The sequence below is a fragment of the Phoca vitulina genome, unplaced genomic scaffold (genome assembly GCF_004348235.1).
Source record: "Phoca vitulina isolate PV1807 unplaced genomic scaffold, GSC_HSeal_1.0 scaffold28, whole genome shotgun sequence".
Classification (NCBI taxonomy): Eukaryota; Metazoa; Chordata; class Mammalia; order Carnivora; family Phocidae; genus Phoca; species Phoca vitulina.
This window is the reverse complement of record NW_022589731.1, coordinates 14,255,134-14,281,982: the sequence shown is the minus strand read 5'-3', so window position 1 is coordinate 14,281,982 and position 26,849 is coordinate 14,255,134. Positions and strand designations below refer to the sequence as shown.

At 52.1% G+C, this 26,849-nt stretch overlaps 1 protein-coding gene and 1 long non-coding RNA gene across 4 annotated transcripts in view; one reads left to right on the top strand and one right to left on the bottom strand.

Moving 5' to 3' along the window:
* Nucleotides 1–961: 961 nt before the first annotated feature.
* On the bottom strand, nt 962–6,134 carry EMX2 (empty spiracles homeobox 2). Of its 2 annotated transcripts, XM_032423254.1 has the most exons (3): nt 5,610–6,134; nt 3,472–3,656; nt 962–1,248 (listed from the first exon to the last, which is right to left on the bottom strand). In XM_032423254.1, exons 1-3 carry the CDS (start codon nt 6,016–6,018, stop codon nt 1,081–1,083), a joined length of 762 nt encoding a protein of 253 aa, XP_032279145.1. In that variant the 5' UTR covers nt 6,019–6,134; the 3' UTR covers nt 962–1,080. The 2 variants fall into 2 exon arrangements, with proteins under 2 accessions (XP_032279145.1, XP_032279146.1); XM_032423255.1 differs by lacking the exon at nt 3,472–3,656 and having other exon boundaries at nt 1,145–1,248.
* An 835-nt stretch (nt 6,135–6,969) lies between these two features.
* Nucleotides 6,970–26,849, top strand: part of LOC116643994 — a 44,334-nt gene continuing 24,454 nt past the window's right edge. For both annotated transcript variants that reach the window (XR_004301682.1, XR_004301683.1), the window contains exons 1-2: nt 6,970–7,180; nt 17,260–17,424. This is a non-coding gene — a long non-coding RNA (uncharacterized LOC116643994). The remainder of the gene's footprint in view (nt 7,181–17,259; nt 17,425–26,849) is intronic.

Below are 26,849 nucleotides of genomic sequence, written 5' to 3'. Positions count from 1 at the left end.
TTACAGCGAATGGTTGAATTTGGCCAATCTTTCCAACCACCAAAAGGAGTTTACTTCTTGGTTTTAAGCCTTCGGGATGTTAGGAAAGGGAATGTTCAAGAAATAGAATTAATTTAGGGTTTTTCTTTGCCAGCACAAGTCCTGACTCCTCTTGTGGGCACCCTCCCCCGCCACCCCCAGCCCCCCATCCTGCTCCCCATTTCTCTGTAAGAGGACCACTATCGCTGAGCCTACTTCATTTACCTTTCACAATCACTTTGACGTCAGAAGGTATCAAAAAGTGTTTACAGACTGCACATTTCTCGAAAAAAAATCAAAATAAAAAGCACACAGAACCTGTCTTTAAAAGGAAAAGAAAATTACAATTCATTTTCTGTCTTTAGACACCATTCGCCCAACAACTGCTACATGCAATTCAAGTTTTTGAACAGGTGTGGGATGGGGCTGGATATGGAATTTCGATTGCTAGTATTACTAATTATTTTTAAAGACTGGGGGGGAACTCTGCGAAGTGCAAAAGAAAAAGTCCTGTGCCTGGTTGGGGTTTTCTTTTACCATCATTATTATTATCATTATTTTTTAAAAATCAGGACTGCGATAAACGGAATACCTGCCAATCATCTTGTCTCGCTGGGTTGGCGTTTGACTGACAGCTTCCCTTGTTCAGAGCGCCCTCGGCTGTGCCACATTTGGATCTCTCTCTCTCACTCTCTCTCTTTCTCTCTCACTCTCTTTCTCTCTCTCTCTCTCTCTCTCTCACTCAGCTGCCTCTTTAGACAAGGGTTGCATGTTGATCAAGAAGCCTGCGTCCTCTGCCATCTCCACGCAGCCTGGGATCAGGACCCTGCGCCCTCGCTGCCCAAAGTCTGCGACGCGCCGAAGCTCTCTCTGACTCCCTCTTCCTCTTCTCGGTGAATGTGTGTGTGCGGTTTGTTTTTGTTTTGTAGGTTGTTTTCTTCTTCTTCTTCTTCTTCTTCTTCTTCTTCTTCTTCTTTTTCTTCTTTTTCTTCTTCTATCCCTCCTCTCCCTGTCTCTGTTTTGCTCCGTGGTGTCCGTTTCTGTGGGGTTCGGTTTGTGTTTTTAATCATCTGAGGTCACGTCTATTTCCTCGGGACTCGCCTGCTTGGTGGCGATTCTCCACCGGTTAATATGGTGCGTCCCTTTTTTCTTTTGTTGCGAATCTGAGCCTTCTTCCTCCAGCTTCTGTCTTTTGAACTTCGTCCTTCGGTTCTGAAACCATACTTTTACCTGTGGACGAGAGGCAGATGGGGCGCGTTAGTTCCTCCACAGCGCCCTCCTACCGCTTCCTCCTCCGTGTGGCGCCTGCAAGAGCCCAGTCCCCAAGCTGCGCATCCAAAGGGCGGGCCTCCCCAAGGCCTCCCTTCTGGGAGCCGAGCTCCTAGTGCTATCAGCTAGGAAGCCCGGCTCCCTACCCGTCTGGGCCCTGGCGGGGCGCTTGCCCCAGGCCAGGTGGCCCAGAGGGCACAGTGCCCCTGCTCGCTCGCCTGGCTCTGAAGGGGACACCCACCTCCTGCTGAGAGCAAAAGCCTTACAAACCCTGGGAAACCCCTACAACAATAATAAGTAAAGGAAAATAAAAAGAGACAAGTCCCTGACTCCCTCTACCTAGCCAGTGCAGGGAAGACCTTATTCCCGGCCGGCTGCAGCAGCTTTCCTGTGCAAGGCCCAATGTGCTTTCTATTTTGTCTGTTTCCGCAGCATTGCCTAAATATAGCACCTCCTCTGCAAGGCCTCGGCCCTGGGTAGGCAGTCAGGATTTGCCTGAGCTTCCTCTTCCTTGCCCAGGACTCTTGCAGGTGAGCACGAGTTGGGGGGCAGGGGAGGACTGGAGGAAGCCTGGGGGATGGTGGGATGCAGAGGCCTGGGGACCAGCCCAGCTGTACCTTTCCAGCTAGGAAAGAAGCTCAAAAGTGAAAGCTTCTGAAAGACCTTGGGATAAAGAGGAAGTGAGATAGAAACTAAGAAAGAGGAGAGGAGATGGAGCTCCCTCCCTTCCCTCCTCCGGACCAGCCCCAGGACCCACCAGGCCCAAGCTCACACCCTGCTCACATCACTTCCCATCAGAGCAGGGCTGGAGGCCTCATCTCCCCAGAGCAGCTGCTAGAGGTCCAGGGAGCAACGATGTGGGGCTGGGCTGCCATCCCCATCACCCTCTGGGGGAGCTGGGCAGTGGGTCCCCATTCAGCCACCAGACGAGACACCAACATTGTCCCAGCTTCCCAGCAGTGAGGTACAGTGAGGGAAACGCTGGTGACGGCACCTCTCCTGCCCCCAGGCCTGTCCCTTCCCGAAAGCTGAAGCCCAGGCCCCTGAAGCCCGCCCCACTCCCTCCTTTTAGAAGGCCAGCCCAGGTCCCGGCTTGCTCTCCCCAATGCCCCAGCCCCCCAAAGCGCCCCATGAAAAAGCCGAGCTGGAACAAGGCTGAGTTTAATTTGCTTTGAGTTTGCTAATTGAGGGGGAGGACGGTTCATTTCTCCCCGGCGCTCGCCCAAGGCGCGCGTCGGTGCGCTCGGGGCTTGACACGCACACAAAGACTCCAGGCAGCGTGGGCAGCGAGGCGGACAAAGACCACCGCGGCCTCGGCTATCCAGGAGAAATCAGCTGGGCCGCGCCTTGTGCCGGGCCCCGCACCAACCCGCGAGGCCCTCCTCGGTTTTGTCCAGGGGGACGTTTTAAAAACAAAAGCCTCGACCTCTTTGCGCCTCTCAGAAAAAGTGTTACAACTTAATCTGCCCCAAAACGTTACTGTTTGCCGGGAACTTTGACCCCGCCCTGCAGCTCCACGTACAGTAGCTCCTACTGTAGCCCTAGGCCTCCTCCCCGACCCCAGCAGGCCAGAGCCAGGCCCACCTTCGGGTCCTGTTGAGCCGCCAGGGTCTGTCCCCCAAGGCAGCCCTTCTCTGCAGCCTTCCAGCCCTCTTTCGCTGATTTAGGGACGCACCTAGGATGTCTGGCCTCTGCCTTCTGATTCTCCGATCCCCTCAAGGGGAGTAACTGGAGCCGTCGGTGTGAACCTTGGGTCTGCAGTGGCACAGAACTCGCATTTAACCTATTCCCAGACATCTCCAGATTTGAGCCTCATGCACCCCCCACCCTCGCCCCTCACCCTTCTGGGCTCTCCTTCTATCGGAGCCCAGCCCCGTCCCCAGACTCTAACCGAAAGTCTCAGCAAAAGTGCACAGGTGTCTTAACCAAGAACTGTAAGTCATGCCCAGCTGGACAGGAGGGAGCTACTCAGCGGGTCTCCGCAGAGCCTGGGGTGGGTCGGCTTAGAGTCCCTTGCTGGAGCCCAAGGAAGCCAGGCACCTCCAAACTTAAACATTCTGAACCCAAGCGTGGAACCAGCTCCCGGGCTCCTTGCCAAAGGCCCTCTCGGAGCTCCACACTTGTGTGCTAGCTGCGTGGGGCCAGAGATGTGGGATGGGGTCGCCGGGTGCACCCCTCGCTCACCTGAGTTTCTGTGAGGCTGAGGCTGTGCGCCAGCTGCTTCCTCTCGGCGCCCACCACGTAGTGGTTCTTCTCGAAGGCGTGTTCCAGCCTCAGAAGCTGGGACGGGGAAAAGGCGGTTCGGATCCGCTTCGGCTTTCGGGCCAGCGCGTTGTGCAAAAGGAAGCTCTCCGGGCTTGTGTCGTTCCCTGCCGGAGATACAGCAGAAGTCCCGTTAGAGGGGACCGTCCTGGCCCGCCGGGGGCCGCGCGCTTCTCCCGAGCCGGGCTGGCGGGGCACAGCGCTCATGGCCTTTGCGCGGCCGGGGCGGCTCGGCCCGTGGGGACCCGGGGCCCTCCGGACGTGCGCGAAGAGGACGCTGGCCCAGCCGCCCGCCCCGGAACACCGAGCCCGTACCTGTGCGGCCCCCACCCAGCCGCTGCCCGGGCGGGGCAAGTCCCCAGGCTCCTGACCCCGGCGGGCTTCGCAGCCACCCTGGCGCCACGGGCCTCACCACCTCCGCGCCCGGGCGCTCGGGGCAGAGGAGGGGCAGCAGAGCCAGGCCCCGGGATTGGCGCCCAAGACCCAGAGAAACTTTCTCTTTTTTCTAGCCTCGCGTAACTTTAACCCCCGGGGTAGACAGGCGGCGGGCCGCGATCCAGAGTTTTCTCGGGAACTTAATTTTGAATTATTTAAGTCTCTACCCCTCCGGGAAAGTGCAGAGGCCGGGCGTGGGGTTGCGGCCCGGCCGGGACCGAAATTTCGCCGGCCGGTGCGCCGGGTTTCCGCAGCCACTGCCTCCCGAGGACCCGGCTTCAGCACTGCCCCGCTCCAGAGAACTAGAAGATGCAGGCGAAGGGATCGAAACCCAGGGGCTGCCGAGTTGCGGACGCCCTATAGGACTGTCCGCGGTCCCAGAAGATCCCGGCTACTTCGGGCCTGGTGGGGGCACCAAGAGCGTAGCTGGCAGAGAATGAGGAAAGGACCCATAAACTTTGTGAGCAAAGCCAGAGTAGTTTCGGGTTCACTCAGGAGGGTGGGAAATCGATTCACTAAAAAACCCAAACAAAGAAAAACAAACCGACAGTTTAGGCGAGAATGGAGGCAAATCCGGTCCCGGAATTAGGATGAAAGGTTGTTTTTGTTTGGTTTGGTTTGGTTTGGTTTGGTTTGGTTTGTAATTGGGGGTGGCGGTGACATCTACCGGATTCTAGGCTCTGGCAGGAACGCAAAGGGTTAATGAATGGACAAGCCGCGGAGTATTGATCGGCTGTCGCGGGAGGCAGGTCTTTTCCCCCCAGCTCCGACCACTAAACTAATTACTCGTCCCCTTTACTAGAGTTTTAACTTTCCTCCTACCCTCACCCAGAGAAAAAAAGCAAACAAATAAAAAAAATAGCAAGAAGTGTAAACACTTAAACAGATCTTTTCGTCCAGCCCGTCTCCTGATACGGTTCATTTCTTTTAAAACAAAAACAAAAACCAGACCGGACCTGCCTTCCCGCCCAGGACGCTCTGCCCCCCATTTGAGCAGGTCTTGGAGAGAGTGCCGAGCCTCGGAGGTTACTACCCGCGAGGGTTCCGGGCCCCTCCCCAGGCTTCCAAAAAAAAGGAAAAACAAACCCTTAGGCTTCGCTCTGGGGGCGCGAGGGTCTCCTCGCCGCCCGAAGAGGGTCGGGAACTGAGAAGTCGCGGGGCTAGGCTTGGAGGGACGAGGAGTGGGTGGCGAACAGGGTCTTACGCAGGCGAAGGCGAACCAGGCGGGCGGGCCGTGGCCGTGCCCCTCGGAGCTAGGACAGCAAGGGCACCGCGGCGGAGACGGAGAGCCTGGGTACCCCGCGGGCTCCGGGACTCCTGGGCGGCCGGCGCTCAGAGAAGGCTGTCCCAGCCTGTCTCCACCCGAGAGCACTCGGGGACAACTTCTCCGTTTGCGCCCCCCTCTAAGGGGTCCAGCGGCCCCAGGCCAGCCCCCAAAGCGGCCGCAGCTTCGAAGACTGGGGACCAGCACCATGCCCGGCCCCTCGCCGCCCAGTTTCCGAACAGGGCGCGCGGGCCCGCGAGCTGGAGGAACCTCCTCCCAAGGCCTTGCCAAGCGCCCACCCGGCGCAGGCCGAGGGCAGTGCAGGACGCTGCGCGCTGCAGCCCCGCGACGTGGCACGTACCTTGGAAGCGGTGGCCCAGATATCGGTAGCGGTGGATGAGCCAGGGGTAGAAGGTGGACGGGTCCCGCTGCTGCGAGGCGAAGAGGGGGTGTGGCGAGTGCGAGGAGGGCAGGGGGTGGGCGGCCAGGGCGTGCGGCGGCGGCACCGGGTGCACGGGCACCGCGGGGTTGGGCGGGTGCGAGACCGCCTCGGCGAACACCAAGTCCGGGTTGGAGTAGACGCCCCTGCCGGCGGCGGCGGCGGCGGCGGCCGAGTGGAAGCCGTTGAGGAACGGGTTTATGGGGCTGGAGTTGGCGTAGCTGAGCGCCGCGGGACGGATGGGGTCCTCAGAGCGCGAGGCGGGCAGGGGACTGTCCTTGGCCACCAGCGACTCGATGGTGAAGCAGCGCTTGGGCGCCGGCTGGAACATGCTGCGCCGAGGAGCGGGCGCCCGAGGCTCCCGGCTCCCGGCGACCGCGGCACGCTGCCTCCGCCGCCCGCTGCCCGAGGCGAGGACAGACAAGAATTGGGGACTTGTTTGTTTGGGGTGGGGGTGGGGGGAGGAAAGGAAGAAAGAAAGGAAAGGAAAAGGAAAGGAGGGGGGAGGGGGGAGGGAGAGGCAACGCCGAGGATCCCGAGAATCTTGCACCAAACGCGCCCAACCTGGAGAGAGGGGGAAAAATCCTTCCAGAAGAATTTGCAGGCGTGGATTGGGGTAATTTTCTCTCTCTCTCTCTCTCTCTCTTTTTTTTTTTTTTTTTTTTTTGGGGAGATGGCGGGGGGGGGTCGGGGTTGGGGGCAGGGAGGAGGGGGGAAAGTTTCTCGGGGGAGGCAAAAAAAAGTTTTCTCTCCTCTGCAAAAGGCGGGCAGGGCGCCCTAAGTCCAAGGACAATCCATGGAAGTGTTCGCTTCTTCACAAGTTGTGCAAACGATTTGTTAGTTCATGAGCCTAATTAGTGCGGGGATCACATAAACAGCTTCCTCCGAAGCCTGGTAAATGGCTTGATGATTGGTCGCTATTACTCGCCCTGAGGTGGAAGGGGGGAGACTCTTTAAAGTGCGTCAGAGGGAGGCGAGCGCCTGGGAACCCGGAGGCCTGGATCCCGGCCGAGTGTGGAACGGAGTCGGCGCCGCTGCCTCGGCCGAGCCTCCTGCGCCCGCCAGGCCGCCGACCTCGCCGCGCCTTCGCCCCGCGCTCCTAGCTCACTCGCTCCCGCGGCGCCCGCTGCGGCTTCTCCTCCTCCTCTTTCGCCTCCTCCTCTTCCTTCGGCCTCCTCTCCTCCTTCTCCTCCTCCTCCTCCTCCTCCTCTTCCTCCTTCTTCTCCTCCTCCTCCTCTTCCTCCTCCTCTTTCCCCACCTCCTCCCCCTCTGCCACCGCCTCCTCCTTCACCACCACCACTCCCTCCGGGGCACCCCGGTCCCTGCAGAGTCCCCGGCCCGCGCCGCCTCGGATGCGGCCCCCTGGATCCCGAGCTGGTGGGACAGACGGACGGACGGACACGCAGATTCCCTCGCGCCTAGCTCTCGGCCGCTGCTGGCCCCCGTGGCCCCGCGTCCGCGAAGCTGGGATCGCCCCCCGGAGCACCGCGAGGGTAAGGAGGCAGGGGTGGATTCCTGGCGAGGGCTAACCGAGCGGTTCGGTTACATCAGTCCCCACCCCCAGCAGAACTCCCGGCTGTTTCCCAGGTGAGGATGTAGCCTGGGCTGGGGGTTGGGGGGAGTCCTCCAACCACGCGTAGCGTCTAGGTCCCAGGGTCGCTGCGTTCGCGATTCTTGACCCGGTTTGTTCGTTTGCAAGTTGAGACACGAGTCAAGACCCTGCCCGGGCGACGGGCTTCCCACCAGCCCCACAGGCTCCCGGCTTTTTCTCTCTGGGAGGGTGCTCACCTCCTTCGCCCAAACCGTTCCTAAGGGTGGTATCTGGGACCGGGGGGTCCAAGGTCAGGGGAAAGGCGGACTTGGTGTTACTATTATCGTTACGCTGTCGTTATGACTTGCGTTAGTTTTGTCATCATTACTATTGCTGCTGCTGTTGTTGTTTTATTATTATTATTTCTACTATTATTCCGCCATCTGTCGTGCCAGGGGCGGGTTGCTGTGCGGGGCTTGCAACTACGGCGGCAGATCGCGTCTCCGGTCCCAGGCCGTGTCCGCATTTTCGAGCTCGCCTTTGGTTTTGGGATGATTTTAGGGCCGAGTTCCCTCGTCCCCATTGGCTCACGCAGCGGCATAATTATGATCACATCCCCCAGGCTGCTGGCGCTGCTCTCTGTTTATTGGTGGTTAAAGATCTATTATCTATTCATCAGCCGCTTCTTTTTCCTTTTTTTTCTTCTTGCCAATTGCATTCTTCTAAAGTGAAGTACCAGCAGGTATTTTGCACGTTTACAATTAATGAGAAAAAAAATCTGGCATCCTTTAAATCTATTACTTAGAGGTCCATGCCATTTCTCTAAAGGAGGAAGAAATGCCTGTGTTTGGTGACTAGGTTGCCGTGAGACCCGAGAAAAGTCGACTGGGAGTGGGGGAGAAGAGCAAAGTCCTGAGAGCCAGATTGCTTCCACCACCAGCTTCATCAGGGGAGGGCCTGGGTCTTTGGACATACTCCCCTGCTTGCCCAGCTACCTACCTCCCTGCCCTGAGGGTCTCCCCGACCCTCTCTGGTTTCATCTGCTGTATTTTTCTGTTTAGGTCAATTTCTCGACTTCTTTATTCCAGGCATAATTTGTTTTGGGGTGGGGAGGGGAAACCCTTTCGGGAAAACCCCGCAGGCAAGAGAGTTTGAGGTGTGTTTTCTGGGGTTGTCTGAGTACCTGACCTTAGCTAACAGAGATCACGTGTGCCGTGCACCCCCCCAACTTTCCCAGAGCGTGCACACATATACACACTCACACACAAGACAGGTGTGGGCCTTGGCTTTGCCCTCATGCCCGGAGAAACCTGACCCTGTCTCAAGCTTCAGACCTCTGACGCCAGCTCTGGGCTGGGGTGGTGGCTGGGTTTTCACCCTTCCCAGGTTTTTGTGGTCTTGCTTTGCAGCATTGCCCCTCCCCCCCACGCACCCATCCTTTTCCGCAGGCCCAAGGATGCAGGGTGTTCAGTCCAGCCTCTTCTGGTGGGGTGCATTTGGAGATGTACTTCCCTGTGGCCTGAACCACGGACCTCCAGAGATACTGTCTCCAGTTCAGAAATCCCTCCCTCCGTTAAGTTGTAGGGACACAAGCCCCACCGTGCCCAGGCCAGCAGGGAACCTGAAGCCACCCTGAAAGGTGTTTGGCTGTTGCTGGCCAGCAAGCCTGGGGTGGAGGTAGAGGTCAGACGTCCATTTCCAAAGCCAGAAAGAAACACCCGATTTAGGTGGGCTTAGATCATGGATCCTGGAACCAGAGGGAGAGGTCCTCCTTCTCCTTGGAAGGCTCTCCAGGAAGGATGGAGGGTCAAAACTAGGGGTACTAGAAGCCCTGCCCTGGCTGCAGCGTGGGGAATGACCATTTATTTCCCAGTATTAGTGATCTTGGCTGGGGGCGTGAGAGGAGATGACCTTGAGGGCAAAGGGGATCCAGTTAGTGTCTGGGAGGTGGAGTGAGGTATGCCATGGTGTCTAAAATGTAAGGGCGTTCGACCTTTTTTAAAAGTCAGAGACTGGGCGCTAAAGTGTTGTTGGTACTCCCTTAAACCCTTTCCTACCTTTGGCTAGGAGTGTCCGGAGTGCTCAAGGGAGTGAGCCACAGTCTGGAGCCCAGATCCCCTCCTCTTCCTGCCAGAGGCAGGAACATTTGGCCCAGGCAAAGGGCCCAGATTGCTCGGATCCTTGTCTCCCTTCCTGCAATATCGGCTGGCTGCAGGCCACCCAGCTCTTGCAAAGTGCCCGGAGGTTTGCCCCGGGGTCTCTTGTGGCTGGCAGGTGGGCAAGGGTGAGGGAGCAGCAGGGTCCGTTTCCTCTGCCCCAAGTTCTGCCAGCCCCAAGTCTCGCTCCGGCCCACGCGAGGGAGAAAGGGGTTTGGGCCACGCAGAAGCCCTGGAAGCCAGATAATCTATGCTAATTCATGCAATCCGGGACCTGAGGAACTTGGGAAGGTTCGAACTGCCGCCCCTGACGTGCGGGAGAATTAACTAAGACAGTAACTCATTAACCAGACTGGTGGGTGAGGCTCACCAGGGCACTGGGCACTCTGGTCTGGACTCGGACCCTGGGCCAACTCGACCCCTGCTCCTTGCACCTCAAGGCTGCCCCTCACTTTATTCGTGGCTTAGGCCTTTGCAGAATCCGGCCCCTCTTTGTTTCCTAGCTGCCCTAGAAGGATGGGTGTTTGGTTAAGTACTGGAGCGTGCAGTGGGGATTTCTGAGGCTCCATCTTAGGGCAAAGGGCTCTCTTTCCTACCCCAAACTACCTCAAGTTGGGTTCTGTAGAAGCAGGAATCTACATTAAACAGACAGCTGGACTAGCCGACCCAAGGTGAAGGTTTGAATCTGGGATCTGTCATTTACTGGCTGAGCGATCTTAGGCAAACACCACAACATCTCCCCACCTCCATCTTGTCATCTATAAAAATCTGGTCAGTGCTGCCCGCAAGGCAGTGGAGGATAGAAGTCAGGCCTGTTTTGAGGAGTGATAGAACCCTTCTACTTCTTGATTATGGTGGTAATTACACCTCTATGAGCGTTTTTCCAAACTCATAGAACTGTACACTACAAAGGGTGAATTTCACTGTATGTTATACAGTAATGAACCTGCCCCATCCAAAAACACCAGTCAGGTCTGGGTGACCTTGAGCAAATTGCCTGACCTCTCGGTGCCTTTCTTTTCTGTGAACTGGAGATAAATAATAGTATCTTGGCCCTTGGGATTATTTAAGTAGATAAGCCAAGCAAAGTGCTTGGACTGTGATTAGCACATAATGAACTGTAATAAAAGTTAGCTCCTGTCCCTGATGTTGCTATTATTACCTGCCCACCTCCAGGGCTCCTTGCTGGGCTTCAAGACTGAACCAACATAGTTGTGCAAACATAAGCTATTGCTGGTCTCACGTTCCTGCCACTAGTTTCTCCATGCTCCCCCCCAAAGGCCTGGGACTTCCCTGGGCAGGTGCTGGGGTGAGAGAAGCCTGGATTCCTGGCTAGTGGGAGGCATCAAAGGACAGAAATTTGGGGGGATCTCTCATAATTATCTGCTTTGAGTTTCCTGCCTGGAGTGCATTCATCGCCTCCTGCAATTCGGGATAGATGCCCAGGTGCTACCTGGGGTCACTCCCTTTGCCACCACCTTCTTGAGTCTCAGTTTTCTTATCCGTGAAAAGGAAATATCAAAATCTTAACAGTTGTTGAGAGGAGTTAAGTGCGCTAACGTTTGGCATAGTCCCCGTTCAACAAATATTATTGTCAGGCCACCGCCTGGTGTGGTCCAGCCCACCTGGTGCACTCCGCCACATCCAGGGCCCTCCCAGTGAGTCGGTACCGGTTCCGTGAGCCCGCACTGGAAGCGTGGGAAGCGTGGACGTCCGCGAAGGGCGAGCCCTTTCCCAAGCCCAATGCCAACGCGAGGAAAGGTGTCCCGGGAGGGAGAGGCCTCAGGGCTCGGTTAAGAATTCCTCCAACCCACTGTGATTCCCAGTCACCAGGCCTCTCCGAACGCGCAGAGAGAGGGTGGGAAAACGAAAAGAATTCATACCTTTAAAACATGTTCTTTTAAAAAATTGTTATTAGAGCAAAATCCCTCCCGGCGTCCTCCCTGGAGGCTGCTCCCTGGGCCGGGATCCGCGTGCGCGCAGCGGCGCCTAGTGGCGAGGGCCGGAGCGGGCGGCATAGCCGCGGAGCCCCCGAGCCCCGTGCGCAGGGGAGTGCGGGGGTGGCGCCCCACTGCCAAGCTCCCGAGGTCACCGCAGTCTGGGCCGGCAGAGGAAGTCTGTGGAGGCTCACTGACTACAGAGTACAGAGAACGACTTGGAAATGCGTCCCTCCTCCCTCCATCAGCTCCAGCTCTTCGAATCCCAGCTCCAGTAGGAGTCGGGCTTCTTTCCGAAGAGTGCAAGGAAGGGGGAAGGATTTCAGTTCTAAAAATGACGAGGCGGCCATGATCACCTGTGCCAGGCCGATGGCCAACTACCGCGCAAATGGACCCACACATCCATGCCTGAGGTCCCAGATCCCGCTGCCCAACCACGGTGGTTCAAAGAATGGACCCCTGTAACCCAGCGCTGGCCCCACCTGGCGTGGAGTCAGAGGGAGCTGGGGTCACCGGGCGCGGCTCTCCCAGCTTCGCGCCCCCTCGTGGGCGGCCAGTGATAGCTCGAGACAGGGGTCCTGGTGGTTATTGCAGAGGTAGCGATTGGTCACCAGACGGATTGGGCGGCCACGGCGGACATGCCGGGTGACCGTCCCCTTCCTCCTGGAGCGCGCGGACCCCATCTGCCTCGGGGCAGGCTAGCCTCTCCCGTGAGGTGAGGTCGTGGAATCCTCGCGGGGTTCGCTGGAAATCCAGGCGGCAACCTCCAGGTAACTGTTCAAAGCGTCCACCTGGGGGCCAAGCGGTCCCAGGAGTGTCTGGACGCTGGTCTGGGCCTTTGCTGTCCCAGGCGACTGCAGGTAACTGGTGCTGTCCTTCTCTGGATGTTAGCAGAAGCTTGTGAACTCCTGGGGCTGCGGAGATCTAGACAATCTTAGACCTAACATTTCAGACCCAGGAACTCAGCACTGACCTGTTGGAGCTACACGCAGGACCTGACCCTAGAGTTTTACCTCCTTCGTCACGCTGAAACGCATCAATCCTTCAACACACAGGCTGTCTGGATTCACTACTAAAGTCAAAGAAACAGAATCAAAGCAGGTCCCCGTTTCCTTCTCCCTCAGCTGCCTTCAAGTGAGTCTAAGGCCAAGCAAAGATGAGTGAGGGACAGACTGATGGACACAGACAGGCAAGCAGGAATTAGGAACCACTGGTCTTGCTCAGGCGACCGCTCCGCAGGGGCGGAGATAGTTCTGTCTCTCCTGCACTCGCCCCTCCAAGTGTAGGCAGTGTTGTCACCCTCCCCGCCACCCACACTAAAACTACAGCTCCACTGGGCCACAAGGGCAGTGACTGTTGCCAGGTGCTCTGGGAGGCTGGGCAAGATGTCTAGCAGACCACAGGGGCATCATGGAAGGTGGGGGACACACCTTCTGACTCCTCTACCGCCTTCTTTGGCATCTTTCCGTTTGAGACTCCACTCTTGTCACCTGTGACTGACCTTGTAAATTGGGGTTCAGTCCTTTTAGGAAACTCCTTGGGATTGTCAGCACTAATGAGCCGTCAAACCTGGGGATGGCTTCTGAAACACTGGTGCCCCACCAGCTCCTCTTTCAGGAACGGAATTGTTTCTTCTTTCAGTACCTTTCCCTTTTTTTTTTTTCTTTTTTTTTTTTCTTTTGACTCTGGGGGCCAGGCTAGGGCTTAGAAAGGGATCCTGGCCATTTGAAGAAAGAAAGAAACTGGAGACTTTCTCTTGGAGCCTGCAGCTCTCCTTGAAACCTGGAGAGGGTGCCTGGAAGGTTTAGAAGAAATTGTAGCATTTAAAAGCCCGTTTGCTCACACTCCTGATCCCAGTGAACTTCAGAATCTGATGTGGAAGGAGTCATAATACCCATTTTCCAGATAAGAAAACTGAGGCTCCAAGAGGTGACACAAAGCACTCACTTCCTGGCCGTGCGTGCCATGGGCATTCCACGAGGGGCCCTGGGACCGCCCCGCCCCCCGCCAGTATTGCCAGATACCTACATTCAAGCCAATGAGAAAAGAAAGGGAAGAGCCCCCCGCAGGCGGACAGGGGCGCCCAAACCGTCGCTAGCAGCGAGGTTCGTCCAGGCGGCCCCACGTAGTGGAACTCCGGCGCTTGCCTGGAAGCCGCTTCCCCACCGTTGTCCTCCAGGCCACCTTTTCCGTCCACAGGCCTCGCCCCGCGCCCCTTTTCTCCTTCCCTGGTCCCCTCCTGCGGATTCAAGCACAAGCGGGCCGTCAGCGGCCTCACTGCAGCCGGGGAGCTGAAGAGCCGACAGGGCAACGCCGGGTGGCCGGGGCGCTCGGAGGCCGCGGCCGAGACTCGGTGGCCCCGCACCCTGGCGTTGCTCTCGTGGGCGACTCAGAGCGACCCTGAACCCGGGGGGCGGCGCTTGCGGACGGGAAAAGCGGAGCGGCCCGAGCTCCCCTCCCAGGCAGCAGGGCGGCGCGAAGGCCCCGCGTCCTGCTACCTCTGCCTCCGCGGCTACCTAGGCCAGCCTGCGCGGACCTAGCGGGGAGACGGAAGTGTGCCCAGGGACAGGGAGCTTCCGAAGAGGCGCACAGAGAGGGTCTTCCCGCCCCCCCCCCCACTTCGGCCTGACGAGACCTCATCCCCCAAGCCTGGGCCCTGGCGGCCTTTATTTACCGGCAGCGGCCAGGCTGCCCCCAGGGCTAGCGGGGCGGGGCGGGGGGGGGGGTGTCCCTCCAGTGGGGGCCCCGCAGCTGCACCCCTGCCCACCACACTCACATTCCGGGGCTCCTAGAGTCCAGGGGTCGGACGGACCAGGCCCCGCTCCGCTATTTGAGTCCCCCTCCGCGTCTGGGCGCGGGGACACGCCATGCGCCCAGCTTCCGCGCGGCTGGCGGAGAGGCCGAGTGGGGCCCGCGGGGACCTCCGGGTCGGGCCTCCGAGGCCTCCGCGCCGGGTCCGCCCGTCTCCCCCACCCCGGCGGGGACCCGGAGAGGCCCGACCGCAGCCGCCCTCCGCTTAGCCGGCCGCCCGCGGCTCGCCGGGAGCAGCGCAACAAAGGGTGGCATCGCGGCGGCGCGGGCAGGGACCTCATTGGTTCAATATTAGCTTTTCATTCCAGTCTATTGTGCCCATCTGAGATAATATTGACTCTGAGGTGAGAGCCCACAGACGACAGAGCTTGTCTAACACTCCGCGGCAGGGTGCTCGAAGGGAAGAGAACCAGAAACGGAAAGTTAAAGGCACTGCAAACAGAAGCGGCTCGCGCGGCGGCGCGCCCCGGGGCGGCGGACGGTCCCGGCAGCAGGGCGCTCCGGGCGGCGTGCGCGCGGGCCTCCGGCCGGGGAACCGCGCTTCGGGAGAGGGTGTCTGGGTCCCGAGCCCGCTCGAGGACGGGCACTGCGCGTTCCCATCGAAAACAGCCCTCGCTTAACACACACTCCCGTCTTCCAGACGATTGATTTTGAGGTCCCGCTTCTAGGTAACTGGAGAAAAACTGAATCCCCCACGCACTGTTTTAGCTTGCCAGGAAGCCAGCGTCGGCCTCTGGGATATTTTCCCCTTTTAAAAGATGAAACTCTTCAGGGTAACTTCTCTGTCAAAACGTTTCTCCTATTTCTTCAGCATGAGAAGAGTAAACACTCGCAGCAATTATCATTAAGCTGCATTACTTGGAAGTGCGCGGTTAATATCAAATTTCTAACTGTGCATTTCGCTTTGCTTTGAATCGTCTCCTTGCAGCCCATCCACGGGTTTCGTAACTGCCTTTCTAACCGCAGCTTTAAAGCGCCTCTGAAACGTCAAGTCTTGCATATAAAGATTCGTTTCAATTTCCAAACTGCCTCTAAATGCCCACATTGGAAAATGGCACTTTAAGTTGTCTTATATGTCTGAGACAGAACACTTAGGTTTACACTGGGGGGAGGGGGGTAACCAAACGCCAAATGCTCAGGGCTTGCAGTGACCGTGGAGAAGGATGCCCTAGGGTCTCATTTACGAAATTTGTGTCTCCCCCACCCCCTTCATTGGAGACTGACCTCTGTAAGAGATAATCTGTTAACTCCATTACTCCAATGAGGAGCTAGTCATTTGGAATATTTATGGCCACCCCAAGACACGTGGGCTGGTGGGGAGCTGGGATGGAGTGAGGACTGGGGTGGTGCCACCAGCATCTGGGGACCATTGTGCGCCTGCCTCCTCCTCAGGCTCCCTGGGGCTCCGTGGTACCCGTCCCCTTGGCTCCTTGGATATTTCAGAGGAGGAGATGCTGTTTAATATATATGACCTATAATATATTATGTATGGTCCGTTTGTATTATGTATTATTTGTATTATTTGTTATATACAATATATAATTCGGTATTATATATTATATATATTATTTAACATATAACATGTATTATATGGTTTCATCATATTATATGCTGTTTGACATATATTTAACATCTAGTTCCTATATTACATTATTATATTACTTATTAACATATAATATGTTTAATTAACTATACGTTATATATCGTATACTGTATACAGTTTTGGATGTATAATATACAAATATTTATTATATATGTGTTGTGTGTGCAAAAGTCTTTGGGGGAGGCTTTAATCTCCCTGAAAGTGTATATTTGATTGTTTAATGCAAAGTTATAAAGTCCTGATCGAAACCACGTTGACACCAGTTCTGTCTTTATGGCAAATACCCTGGTGTCCAATTTGGGCCCCAGGGAAAGGCGGGGCGGGGATAACTCTGACGGGAGGGACAGCAGGTCCCTCTCTGGAAAGTGCTTTTCCAAATGCCCGGTGCCTGGGAACAGAGGAGACCGCGTTCTGGACCTGGCGGCCGCCTCCTTTTCATTTGCGTCGTGGTGGTTGTTTTGGTTTGGAGAAAGGCTGTTTAGAGGCTCCGACGGCCCCTAAACTGATGTCATGAATTAAAAATGAATCTGGGGAGTGCAGCATCTGCCCAGCTGAGGCGTCTGGGCGGGCAGCGGAGGCCTTTCCGAGGTTCTGGGCTCCAGACTCCGGAGCGGCGGGCTCGGGCCTCGCCGTCTGGTGCGGCCGTGCAGCCGCGCTCTGGGCTCCGGCCGGTCCCGGCCTCTGCTGCGTGCGGGCCTCCGGCCGCCCGGCCCCGCGCTCCGAGAAGGTGCCCGGGGCTTGGAGCGCTTGCGGATCAGGTGTTGCCAACTGCAATCCGCTTCTACTCGGGGTTAAGGGCTAAAATTAGCAGGTAGTCGCCCGCTCCCGCAGGAAGGCCCGGGAGGTGTGGCCCGAGGAAAAGCAAATGGGGATCTCATAGGTCGCAGGCGTTCGCCCCTGTAAAAGGCAAGAACCGCACAAGAGATCCAGTTGATAGAGTGGGGAGGGTGGGGAGGAAAAAGGAAAAGACAGTCGAAGTCAGGTATGACTGAAGACAGCTTTAGAAAAGAGAAACGCCCTCACTTTACAGCCGGGGAAACGGGACGCGCGGCTCCTTCCCCCTCTGAGGCCTGGGAGTCGGAGGAGGGGCTGGGGTGGGGGGAGCCAGGAAGACCCAGGGAAGGGGGCGGAGGTTCAGAGACTGCCAGGGTGCGGAGGGCTATTTCTTAAAAAGAACTCCTCCCCCCCCCCCATTGGCTACCTGTCTTGTGGGACAAAACAGTGAAAGTTGCAAGGAAAAAAACAAAACAAAACAAAACCAAAAACCAAAAAACAACACCTCACCAAGAGGTTTGGGTTTCCCACTTCCAGTAAAACCCTGAGCTCTGCGAGACCGAGCCCACCTCTCATCTGGGGCCAATCGCCAGCCTTGAGGAAAGGTTTTTGCGGACCTCGGAGGGGCGGAGGACTGCAGGTTGGGGCCTCCCTGCTCTGTCCCTGAGGGGACTCCTTGGCCGATTTGGCCACCGGGAAGTGGGAGAAAGTCTTGGGGTTGCTAAAAATAAAAAACAACCCCGACCTTCCTCCTCCCCAGCGGTTGCAGTCTCCAGGCCTGGCTGCATGGTGAGACGTCTGAACACGCACAGGATGCCAAGCCTTCCAGATGAAGAATGGATCACAGTGCCAACCATGTGGACGTGGATCTCCCCCAGATGGGCTTTGGTGCATCTCGCCCATCTGTAGTATTTCCTCCATCCAGGTGATCCATCTTGCCTCTGCCCAGCGTGGTGGAAAACTTGATTCTCATTGTGGAAGCAGGAGAGTGCCGTATTTCTGCCCCTTGCTCTGAGCGCCGCTGATTCTGATTTAAGGGGCGGCTGCTCAGGTGTGCTGGGAACAAGATAGGGTCTATTTCATTGCTCAGCTGCTGCGGGGGCATCTTGCATGAGAGGCGGTCCATTTCTATCACTGATGTCACCTGTACACTGTGCTAAGCATCTGTGACAAGGTTCTATCTTATCCAGTCCTCTCGGAAACCCACTGAAGTATTCAGTCTACTCCCACCTTCCAGATGTGAAAACCAAGACTCTGAAATAAAGGGATTCGCCCCAAGGTCACACACACACAGCGAGTAAATGAAGAAGTCTGGATTCCAACCCAGGTCTGTCTGACCCCAACAACTTGTCCTCTTCCCCCCACCTCCTGTATCCTATCAGAATGCTCCCCTTTTCCCCAGCGAGGAAGTCAGGGCCCACAGTGTGAGGAAAGAGATAACACTTTGCTCTGAGTCCCCCCAAAAGTCAATGACCACAGACTACAGAGCCTAGATCCCACATTCTCTCCAGAGCCTTTATTCCAGGTCTGGAAGAGATGAGAGAGAGCCAGCACGTGGGTAGAATGTATGGATTACAGAGAGCCCGCTCACACCTTGCTTTGGCCACGTTCCCACACACCCAGGGAGGTGAACACTGTTGTTATTACCCCGTTAGAGAGGCAGAGATGGGCTCAGCGAGGTTGAACAACTTGCTCCCTGTCCAGCCAGTTCACGCAGAGCCCTGGCACTGGCCCGGGCCAGCCCGTTCCAAGCCTCCCAGCTCCGCACACCACATATGGGACCATTTAACCAACAGAGTCGGGCCTTGAATTCTGTTGTGAAATTGCTAGGTTGTTTTCTCTTTAAGTGTTCCTGCAAATATTTGGGGATTCAAAACTTTCTCTTCATTTATGCCCCTCCTATATTCACTCCTTCTCCACCATGCACCCATCTGTGTCACAGGGCCATCAAAGAAACAAAACAAGGAGTTCCCCCTTATCTCTGTTCAATGATACTCAGAGACCATAGTGTATAGATTTTACCTACACTTGTATACTTTGCTCTATAACCATTTGCTTTATGCCCATCACCAAAACGCAAATGTGTCATCGAGAATTTAAAGTTACGTGTGCGCGTATTTTTCATGATTTTCATGGAATTTTTAACCCTTGCTTTAGACAGTGTTTTCGATTTGCTAAGATGCAAGGGCAAGAGTTTGAGGTCGGAGGAATCCTTTGGTCAAATGGTCCCATATCCAAAAGCATAACCAAGAAACCAGACAGGGAATGGCGGGAGAGGTCTCTAACCGGGGGGGATGTACCAAGTACCCTACCATCAGGACGAGATCTTGCCAGGGAATGGCATGAGCCTTCAGACAGCCAGGGCTCCATCTCTGTGCCCATCTGAACCTCACTTCTTTACTTCTCCACAAGAGCCATTGTCCTTCCATTCCAGGAAAAAGCCTTATTTTTGTCTGATTATTATAAAATTATATGTATATTTTCATACTAGACCAGAATGTATGAAGAAGTAAGTAACAGTCACTTGAATTTCCCCTAGCCAGAGGCCACCACTGTCAAACATTGGGAGATGTTAACTTTTGACACCTTGGAAAAGAAAAGAAATTCAATTATGTCTACACATTTTCATTATTGTTGTTCTAGTAAATAAAGAAAGGAAAGAAACGTGCTATGTAATTCTGTTTATATGAAATTCATAACTGAATATAGAAGTCAGAAGAGTGGTTGCCTCTGGCAGAGGTTGGCTATAAAGGAGCACAAGGGAACTCTTTGGGGTGCTAGACATGTCCTCTATCTTGACTAGGGTGATGGTAACACACATGTGTACAATTGCCAAAATTCATTGAACTTAAGACTTGTGGGTTTGACTATAAATTTTTATATCTCAATAAAGAAAAAGAAAGAAAAGGAAGAATATCGGGCAATATTATAGCCAAAGACCAAGCTGGGCAGGGGGATGAAGGAAAAAAAAGCATAAGATGCTCAGCTAAGACAAACTACACACAGACCCAGAGCTTTACAGAGAGGGATACAGGCTTGGCCCCCTATACCAGCCTCCCCCAGCAACCCCCTTTTGCAGGCCCTCACTTAAGTCCAAGAGGAATGCATCCTTAAAAGGGGAATGCAATCGTAAGTTCCTGCTGGGGCCCACCATCTGCCAGACTCTCTCTTCTTCGATGCTGTGACTCCTCCATGTTAGTCAGACACTGCATTTCCTGGTAGGGGCGGGGTGTCCCTTGGAGCCCAATAAGAATCTGTGCTGAGTCAGGAAGGAAGCTGGAAGGCCTTAAGTTTCAAATAGGTTAGGTTCCAAAAATTTCTTTCTTCATCGCTGTCTGGGATGCAGAATGTTGTCTCTCACAGCGACAGTGTTAAAAATGGTCAAGTTTTCAAGTTTCTCCTCCCCCAAAAACCTATTAAATGTCTACTCATAAGATAAAGAATTATAGGCTTGGTAGGAATATAAGTGTGTTTAATTATACTGGTAGAGTGCCATGAAAAGCAACCCCCCCCCCTCCGCCCCGGAAATGTACCTGTTATTTGCCAGACACTGTGTTAGCATTTGGGATTCAAAAATGAAAAATCTCATGATCTCTTCCCTCAAGCAGCTCACTGTCTAGTAGAGAAAGACGACCTTGTAAATACATAAGTGCAATAAAATTCATAGGTATTGTGATAGAGGTGGTCATAATTAAAGAAAACAGAAAAATAGAAGTAATGCTAGTTGGCAGGGGAGAACACATTTTGAAGCAGGGGGAGTTGTTGGGACAAGGAATTAGATGAAGCTCTGTGGAGACTCTAGGGTCCTGGGGCACTTTGAAGGGAAGTGGTCCGAGATCTGATTCTACTTCAAAATGTATGTCTTCCTTTTCTTTTTTCTTTTTTAAGATTTTATGTATTTATTTGAGACAGAGAGAGAGCACAAGCAGGGGGAGGAGCAGGGAGAGAGGGAGAAGCAGATTCCCCACTGAGCAGGAAGCCCAACATGGGGCTGGATGAGACTCCGGGATCATGACCTGAGTCGAAGGCAGACTTAACTGGCTGAGCCACCCAGGCGTCCCTATGACTTTCCTTTTCACCGCAGAGCATGACCGTTGGACTTCTCAGTCATGTTTGGGGTTGGTTGGTTTTGACTTTCAAATTATTTGAAGGGAGTAGAAGTGGGCAATACTTACAATTCCAAAGAGAAAAGGAACGAACATTTGGAAGGTATATAAACCTTGAACAAAGCTTGTCAGAGGTAAATTTGGCCCAGTGGTGAGAGAGGAAAAAGCATAACCCCCAACACTGGGGAAGAAAGAAAGGCCATTCCCCACACCAGCCACCAGATGGTGAAGATGGGCCAGGATAGCTTGGTTGCCTTCTTGAAAGCAGAGTGGGTTAGTAGACTGTGCCCCCAGAAGTATAGCACCACTTAAAAATCACATACTTATAGTATTTGGGGATCATGTAGTCATTCAACCAACATAGCGCATTTACCATTTATAAGGAAATTTGCAACTGACCAGCAATTAACAGGGTTAAAAGATCTAGTGGATCATGATCCTTGCCCTCAAGGATTATTTGGGGAACTAGATAACTATTATTTAATGTGCCCAGACATAAAATCCCCGATGTTTTGTTTTGTTTTTCCCTCCTGATGCTGTTGTATCAGCAAGTCAGGAGTAATCACAATGCAGGATCTACTGACCTCACACAATTGTTCTGAGGGCAGAATATGATTAGGAAGTAAACATGCCTTTGTCAAGTTCGGGCATTAGACAAGCATTAATCATTAAAATGGTTTTCAGCTGTGTCCTCTTGCTGGTCAGTTTTTCATTCAACAAACATATACTGTGCACTTCTGCTGAGCAAGCACTGCTATGGGCACTGGGAACATGGCAGTAAAGAAAACAGACAAAATCTCTGCCCTCATGGAGCTGACATTCCCCAATAGGACAGTCTGCTGACACTAATAAAAGGATTCATCAGCCACGTGAGAGAGGCAGGAAGCTTAAGGCAGAGCAAAGCCCAAAGTGTGTATATATATATACACACTCTGTGTAGAATATTGAAAAAAATCAGAAACAAACCATGTGTCCTTTAATGCGGGACTGGTAAAACATTGTGTTTCTTCTGTACTAGAGAAAATTGTGTCACTATTAAAAAGATGAGAGTAGGGGCGCCTGGGTGGCTCAGTCGTTAAGCATCTGCCTTCGGGGAAAAAAAAAAAAAAAAAAAAGCATCTGCCTTCGGCTCAGGTCATGATCCCAGGGTCCTGGGATTGAGCCCCGCATCAGGCTCCCTGCTCCGCAGGGAGCCTGCTTCTCCCTCTCCCACTCTCCCTGCTTGTGTTCCTGCTCTCGATGTGTCTCTCTCTGTCAAATAAATAAATAAAATCGTTAAAAAAAATAAAAAGATGTGAGTAGCTATCTCTATGTAGTATCACAAGAAGATCTCCAAGACCTGTTAAAGGAGAATAAAGCAAGTTCCAGAACAATACATAATATGATCCCATTGATGTTTAAAACAAACACTTACCTGTTTATTCACACGCTAATGTTCAGTGACATGTATATACACTTAAATGAGATCTTAGAGAAAAATTCTGGAAAGATACACAAGTGACAACAGTGCTACTTCAAGTCCACATTCAAGGGAACAAAGGGGCGCTGGTGGGGGAATGGTGTGGACCAGGTACGCTTACTGACTCTAATGTATACAAGTATACAATGTATACTTCTTGATTGTTTCATTTCTGGCAAGAAGAGTGTATTGGTATATGGCTTGTGTAATTAAACAAGGTGTATGCATGTGGGTACAATTGAGTTATAGCAATATGATTATGGATGATAATCGTTGCTCTTTTAATCTCCTTTAATGTTGTTTTAATTGTCTATAGAGAGATATATACACATAGATGAGATGAAGCCAAAACATAAAAGGTGGAATTAAAACACGGTGCCCTGGCTCCGAAATCTTGCCTCTCCCCACCCCACCTGCAGTTTACAGTGAAACCTTTTTTAAGAGCATCATGGGACGTTGGATAGAAATCCTTGATCTCCTAGTTCTGAGGCACATGTAATTATTTCACAGGTAAGTAGCCTCAAGGATCTTTTCGATAGATATGACTTCATTTTGAGAGCATCATGCCTCTCCCAGCAGTAATTGAGCTTTGGCTGGAGCCAATGTGGGGGTTCTGGTATGTGCTGGGTGACTCCCAATCAGGTTCCCCTGGCTCCCAACCCAAACCAAGTGAGCTGGCCTTGGCTTTGGCTGATCTCTGAAAACCAGCTCATTCATCCTGTCCAGATCTCTTCCACTGCCTCTCTCTCTCTCTCTCTCTCTCTGAGACTGTGGGCAAATCTTCCGGGTCTCCAATGGAGGCAGCTGGCCTGCGTAGCCTATAATTTATAACCCTAAACTTCTCATTTCTACTGTGGCAAATTGTTACAAGGGGCCACATTCACTCACATGCACCTGCCATGTGCTGAGGACGAACAGAAGCAGAAAAGCAAGGTCTCTGGCTTTAAGGGGCTGCTCTTGGTGGAGTCAAATTCTTGGGGAAGTTGAAGCCAATGGAACTGCTAGAAAGGTGGACTCTGAAGCCATTTGGAGACCCTCCTGCACTTCTCTCCAGCCTCCTGCTCTAAGTCTCTTACATAAAGTTGGGCTCTGCTCCTCCAACCCCTTTGTTCTGAAAGTAAACTGGTAGTGCCCCTAGCCATGAGGTATGGCTTCAGGTCCCAGAGACGGGCCCACATCCATGTGACAGTGGGGGAAGAAGAGTCTCAGCATGGGGATAGGGATAGCCTGAGGCCAGGGTGAGATCTGAAAAACTGGAGTGGAGACCCAGGACCTTACAGCCAATCTACTGGCTCAGCCGATCTTTATTGAGCACTCGCTCTGTGCCAGGCACTGTGCGGAGCACAAGCATGAATCAAGGGCACTTGGGGCTTCCAGACCGGGCTCTATGTTAGAAGCCTTTCCTGAGCAGGCTGATACCCTCTGTTGGAGAACATTCAGATCTGTGCCTTTCTCCAGGAGCCCCTCAAACAGTCAGTTCAACCCGTCTTAGCCGCCAAGAAGCAAAAAGCTGCCAGAGGAGACCCAAGCATGCTAGACACTGGGTCAGAAGGGGTGAGGGGGTCATCCTAGATGTCATCCTAGATGGTGCAGAAAACTCCACAGTGGCCTTGGTCGAGGCCAATCTCCAGCAAGGGGAACTTGCTTCCATGTGCTGAGGGTGGATAGGTGTTTTCCCAGAAGTGTGGCAGGAGCTGAGAATGAAGCGGACCTCTCATTCCTTCTCCACACCTCCCAGCTGTGTGACCTGGTCAGTGTCTCAACCTCCCGTGTCTCAGTTGTTTCTTCTGTGAAATGGGAATAATAACAGTCCCGCTGATTCTTCTTCTTTCAGAAGATGATCTGGAGATTAAATGAGGTAATGGATAGAAAAGTAAATTATAAAGCACTTTACAATACAAGCAGATGTTGTCATACACTTTGAGGCCAGCCCCTCCTCCCCCTCCAGGAAGGCCCTCTGCCACCAGCTGTGTGAGCTTTCCCCACGTGGCGAATGCAAGAACATTCATGTGGGCGGCAGAAGGAATCCCTAGCCAGATCACTGCTCGTTGGTTCAAGGGGTCCTTCTAGAACCCACAGATGCCCTCCCAGGATTTCCCTTAGGAGGCAAGTGGACAAGCCAGCCCTGGCCCTGGCTGAGCCATCCCATTACTACTGCGGGCTCAGGCCCCACACTGAAACCCATCAAATCAATGCCATGTATGCCCAACAGGTGGCGATAAGTGGCATTTTCAGGGTACTCCCTGGGTGCCATGTGGGAGAGGCTCTTCCTCAGCAGGGAGAAGGAACTCTGGGGTCAGCGGGGGACCCAGCGCCTCTGGTCCTCAAGTGCTGTCAAACTTGGGCAAGTCGCCTCACCTCTCTGGGCACCGCTGTCAGATGCGCATTGTTTTTTTAATTATAAAAGTGACACATGATCATAAAAAATGTAAATGTGACAGAGGGGAAAGAATCCGTGAAGATGCCTCCCCCAACTCCACTACCATTTACAGTCCACTAGAGCAATTCTTCTCAGTACAGGAATAGTTATATATGCTTCTTGAACAGAAACTGGGATCACAAAGATACCTTGTCTCTTGGACCTTTTTTTTTGTCCTATCGTATAAGCAGGTCTGCCTCCTTCCTTCAACCACCTGCAGAGTGTTCCAGCATCTATTGGGCCATTTTGTGACATTTCCATAAGATAAATTCCCTGGCATGAAATTACTGGATCAAAAATATTTCTCCACATCCTCAATACATTGAGTGTTCTCTTCCTTTTTAAGACTTTGAGAATGATGAGGGAAAATATTATTTTCTTCTCATTTTAAACTGCTCGTTAGTGAGGTTCAGCATCTTTTCTTGTACGTTTAGTGGCTATTTATATTTCTTCTTCTGTAAAAATCTTGCTTACGTCTTCCAATTTTTCTATTGGCACGGTGGTCTTTTTCTTATCTGAAAACAGGACTTTATATAGCAAAGCTCTTAATCAATTGCTTGTCATATGTTATGTTACATCCCTAGTTTGTCATGTGTTTATAGTGTGTATCTCCCATACCAAAGATTTGAATATTTATGCAGGTAAAATTGTTAGCTTTTTTTCCTTTATGGATCCTGAGGTTTATCTGTTTTCAAGAAAGGCTTTTCACCGTCTCAAGATTATGGAATTATTTTTATCTGGTTTCTTTTGCAACTTTTGTCATTTAGAAAAATGTGTGCATCTTTAATACATCTGGAATTTTTTTTTCTGTGGATGTGGCATGAGGTCAAAACCCATTTTTTTCCCTCTCTTTAAGGGATAACTGATTATTCCAGCATTGTCAATGCACAATGTAGCCTTTCTCTACAAACGCAAATTACAGTCTTTATCACATAACTTACATTTTACTCCATTAGCCTATTTTATTCTATTCTACATTCTACTTTGTTTATCTATTTGGTATTTCTATAACATTAGCGTACTGCTTAATTATTCTGACTTTTGTAATATCTTTTCAAATCCAATGGGTCAAGCCCCATCTCATTTTTCTTCTTTTACAGAAATTGTCTATCCTCATGGATCTGTCCTCCTGGATAATACTGAGAGTCAGCTTGCCAGTTCTTTTAATCAGAAATTTTATTGAATTTACATAAAATTTATAAACTAACTTGGGGGGAGAATTGAGATCTTAACAATATTTAGACATCCCAAGCAGAAAGACAATAATTTATTTTATTTAGATTTTCTTCAGTGTATTCAAACTTGCTTCTAAAAGGTCTTAGATATTTCTTGCATGAATTGGTGTATTTTCAGTTTTATGGTGATTTATGCTTTTTTTGTTCTGTTTTTGCTGTAGCAAAAGGAATAATTTTTATATTTTCAACTTGCTATTTCTATTATATGAGAAAACTATTTAGTTTGTGTCTGGGAATCCTTGTGAACTCTCTTATTGTTTCTATTAAGTAATCTGTTGAGTCTCTTGGATTTTCCACTTAATAACTGCTTTACTTATTATCAAAGGAAAACATGTCTACTGTAGAACATGAAAACACACAAAAGGAAAGGGACAAATAGTACCTGTAAAATCTACTCTTTAGAAAAAGTTATTCTTAAAACTTTGATGAATGTCCCACCCCCCAAAAGATATATTATACGCATATATTGTATATGTTATATACATTTATATGTATATACACACACACATAAAATAGTATAATTTATATGACATTGTACACATATCTACTGAAGTATACAATGTATAGGTCTAAGAAGTAAGTAATATATGTATACAGAGTTGTTCAAATAGCCTCATACTGTGCAAAATATTTTCTAACCCACTTTTTCTACTTAATAAACTATCACAAACCTTTTCCCACAATGTTATTATTCTACATTATCATTTCAACAGCTGCATTAAATGTATGAATTTATTTAAGCAACCCCCAACTGCAGACATGTAGAGAGTCAATTTTTTAATATTAGAAGTCTAAAGTGAACATCTCATTACTTAAAGCTCTGTGAGTATTAATGATTATTTCTTGAGAAGAACTTTCTAGGAGTGGAATTCTGGGTCCACAGGCATGCAGAAATCTAAGGCTTTGGTGACAAGTTGACAAATTGCCCTCCAGAAAACTTGTACCAATTTATTCTTCTACCTCCACTTTTCAATACTTATTTCTTCTTCAGATCCCACTTTTTTTCAGTAAACATGGTACCACAGGCATTTCTGAAGTCTTAATCTCACTGGCAATGTCACTTTAATGGTAACAGAGTGTTTTTTCAGCCACCAGTCCTCTGTCGGAGCCCCTGCAGTTCCGTTTCTGGGA

Bases quoted from the DNA above. Each gene is read 5' to 3' on its own strand.
- EMX2 (XM_032423254.1), bottom strand. From the start codon at position 6,018: ATGTTCCAGCCGGCGCCCAAGCGCTGCTTCACCATCGAGTCGCTGGTG. The intron at 3,657-5,609 runs GTACGTGCCACG...TATCTCCGGCAG, and splicing joins TCTGGGCCACCGCTTCCAAG to GGAACGACACAAGCCCGGAG. The intron at 1,249-3,471 runs GTGAGCGAGGGG...TCTCGTCCACAG, and splicing joins TCAGCCTCACAGAAACTCAG to GTAAAAGTATGGTTTCAGAA.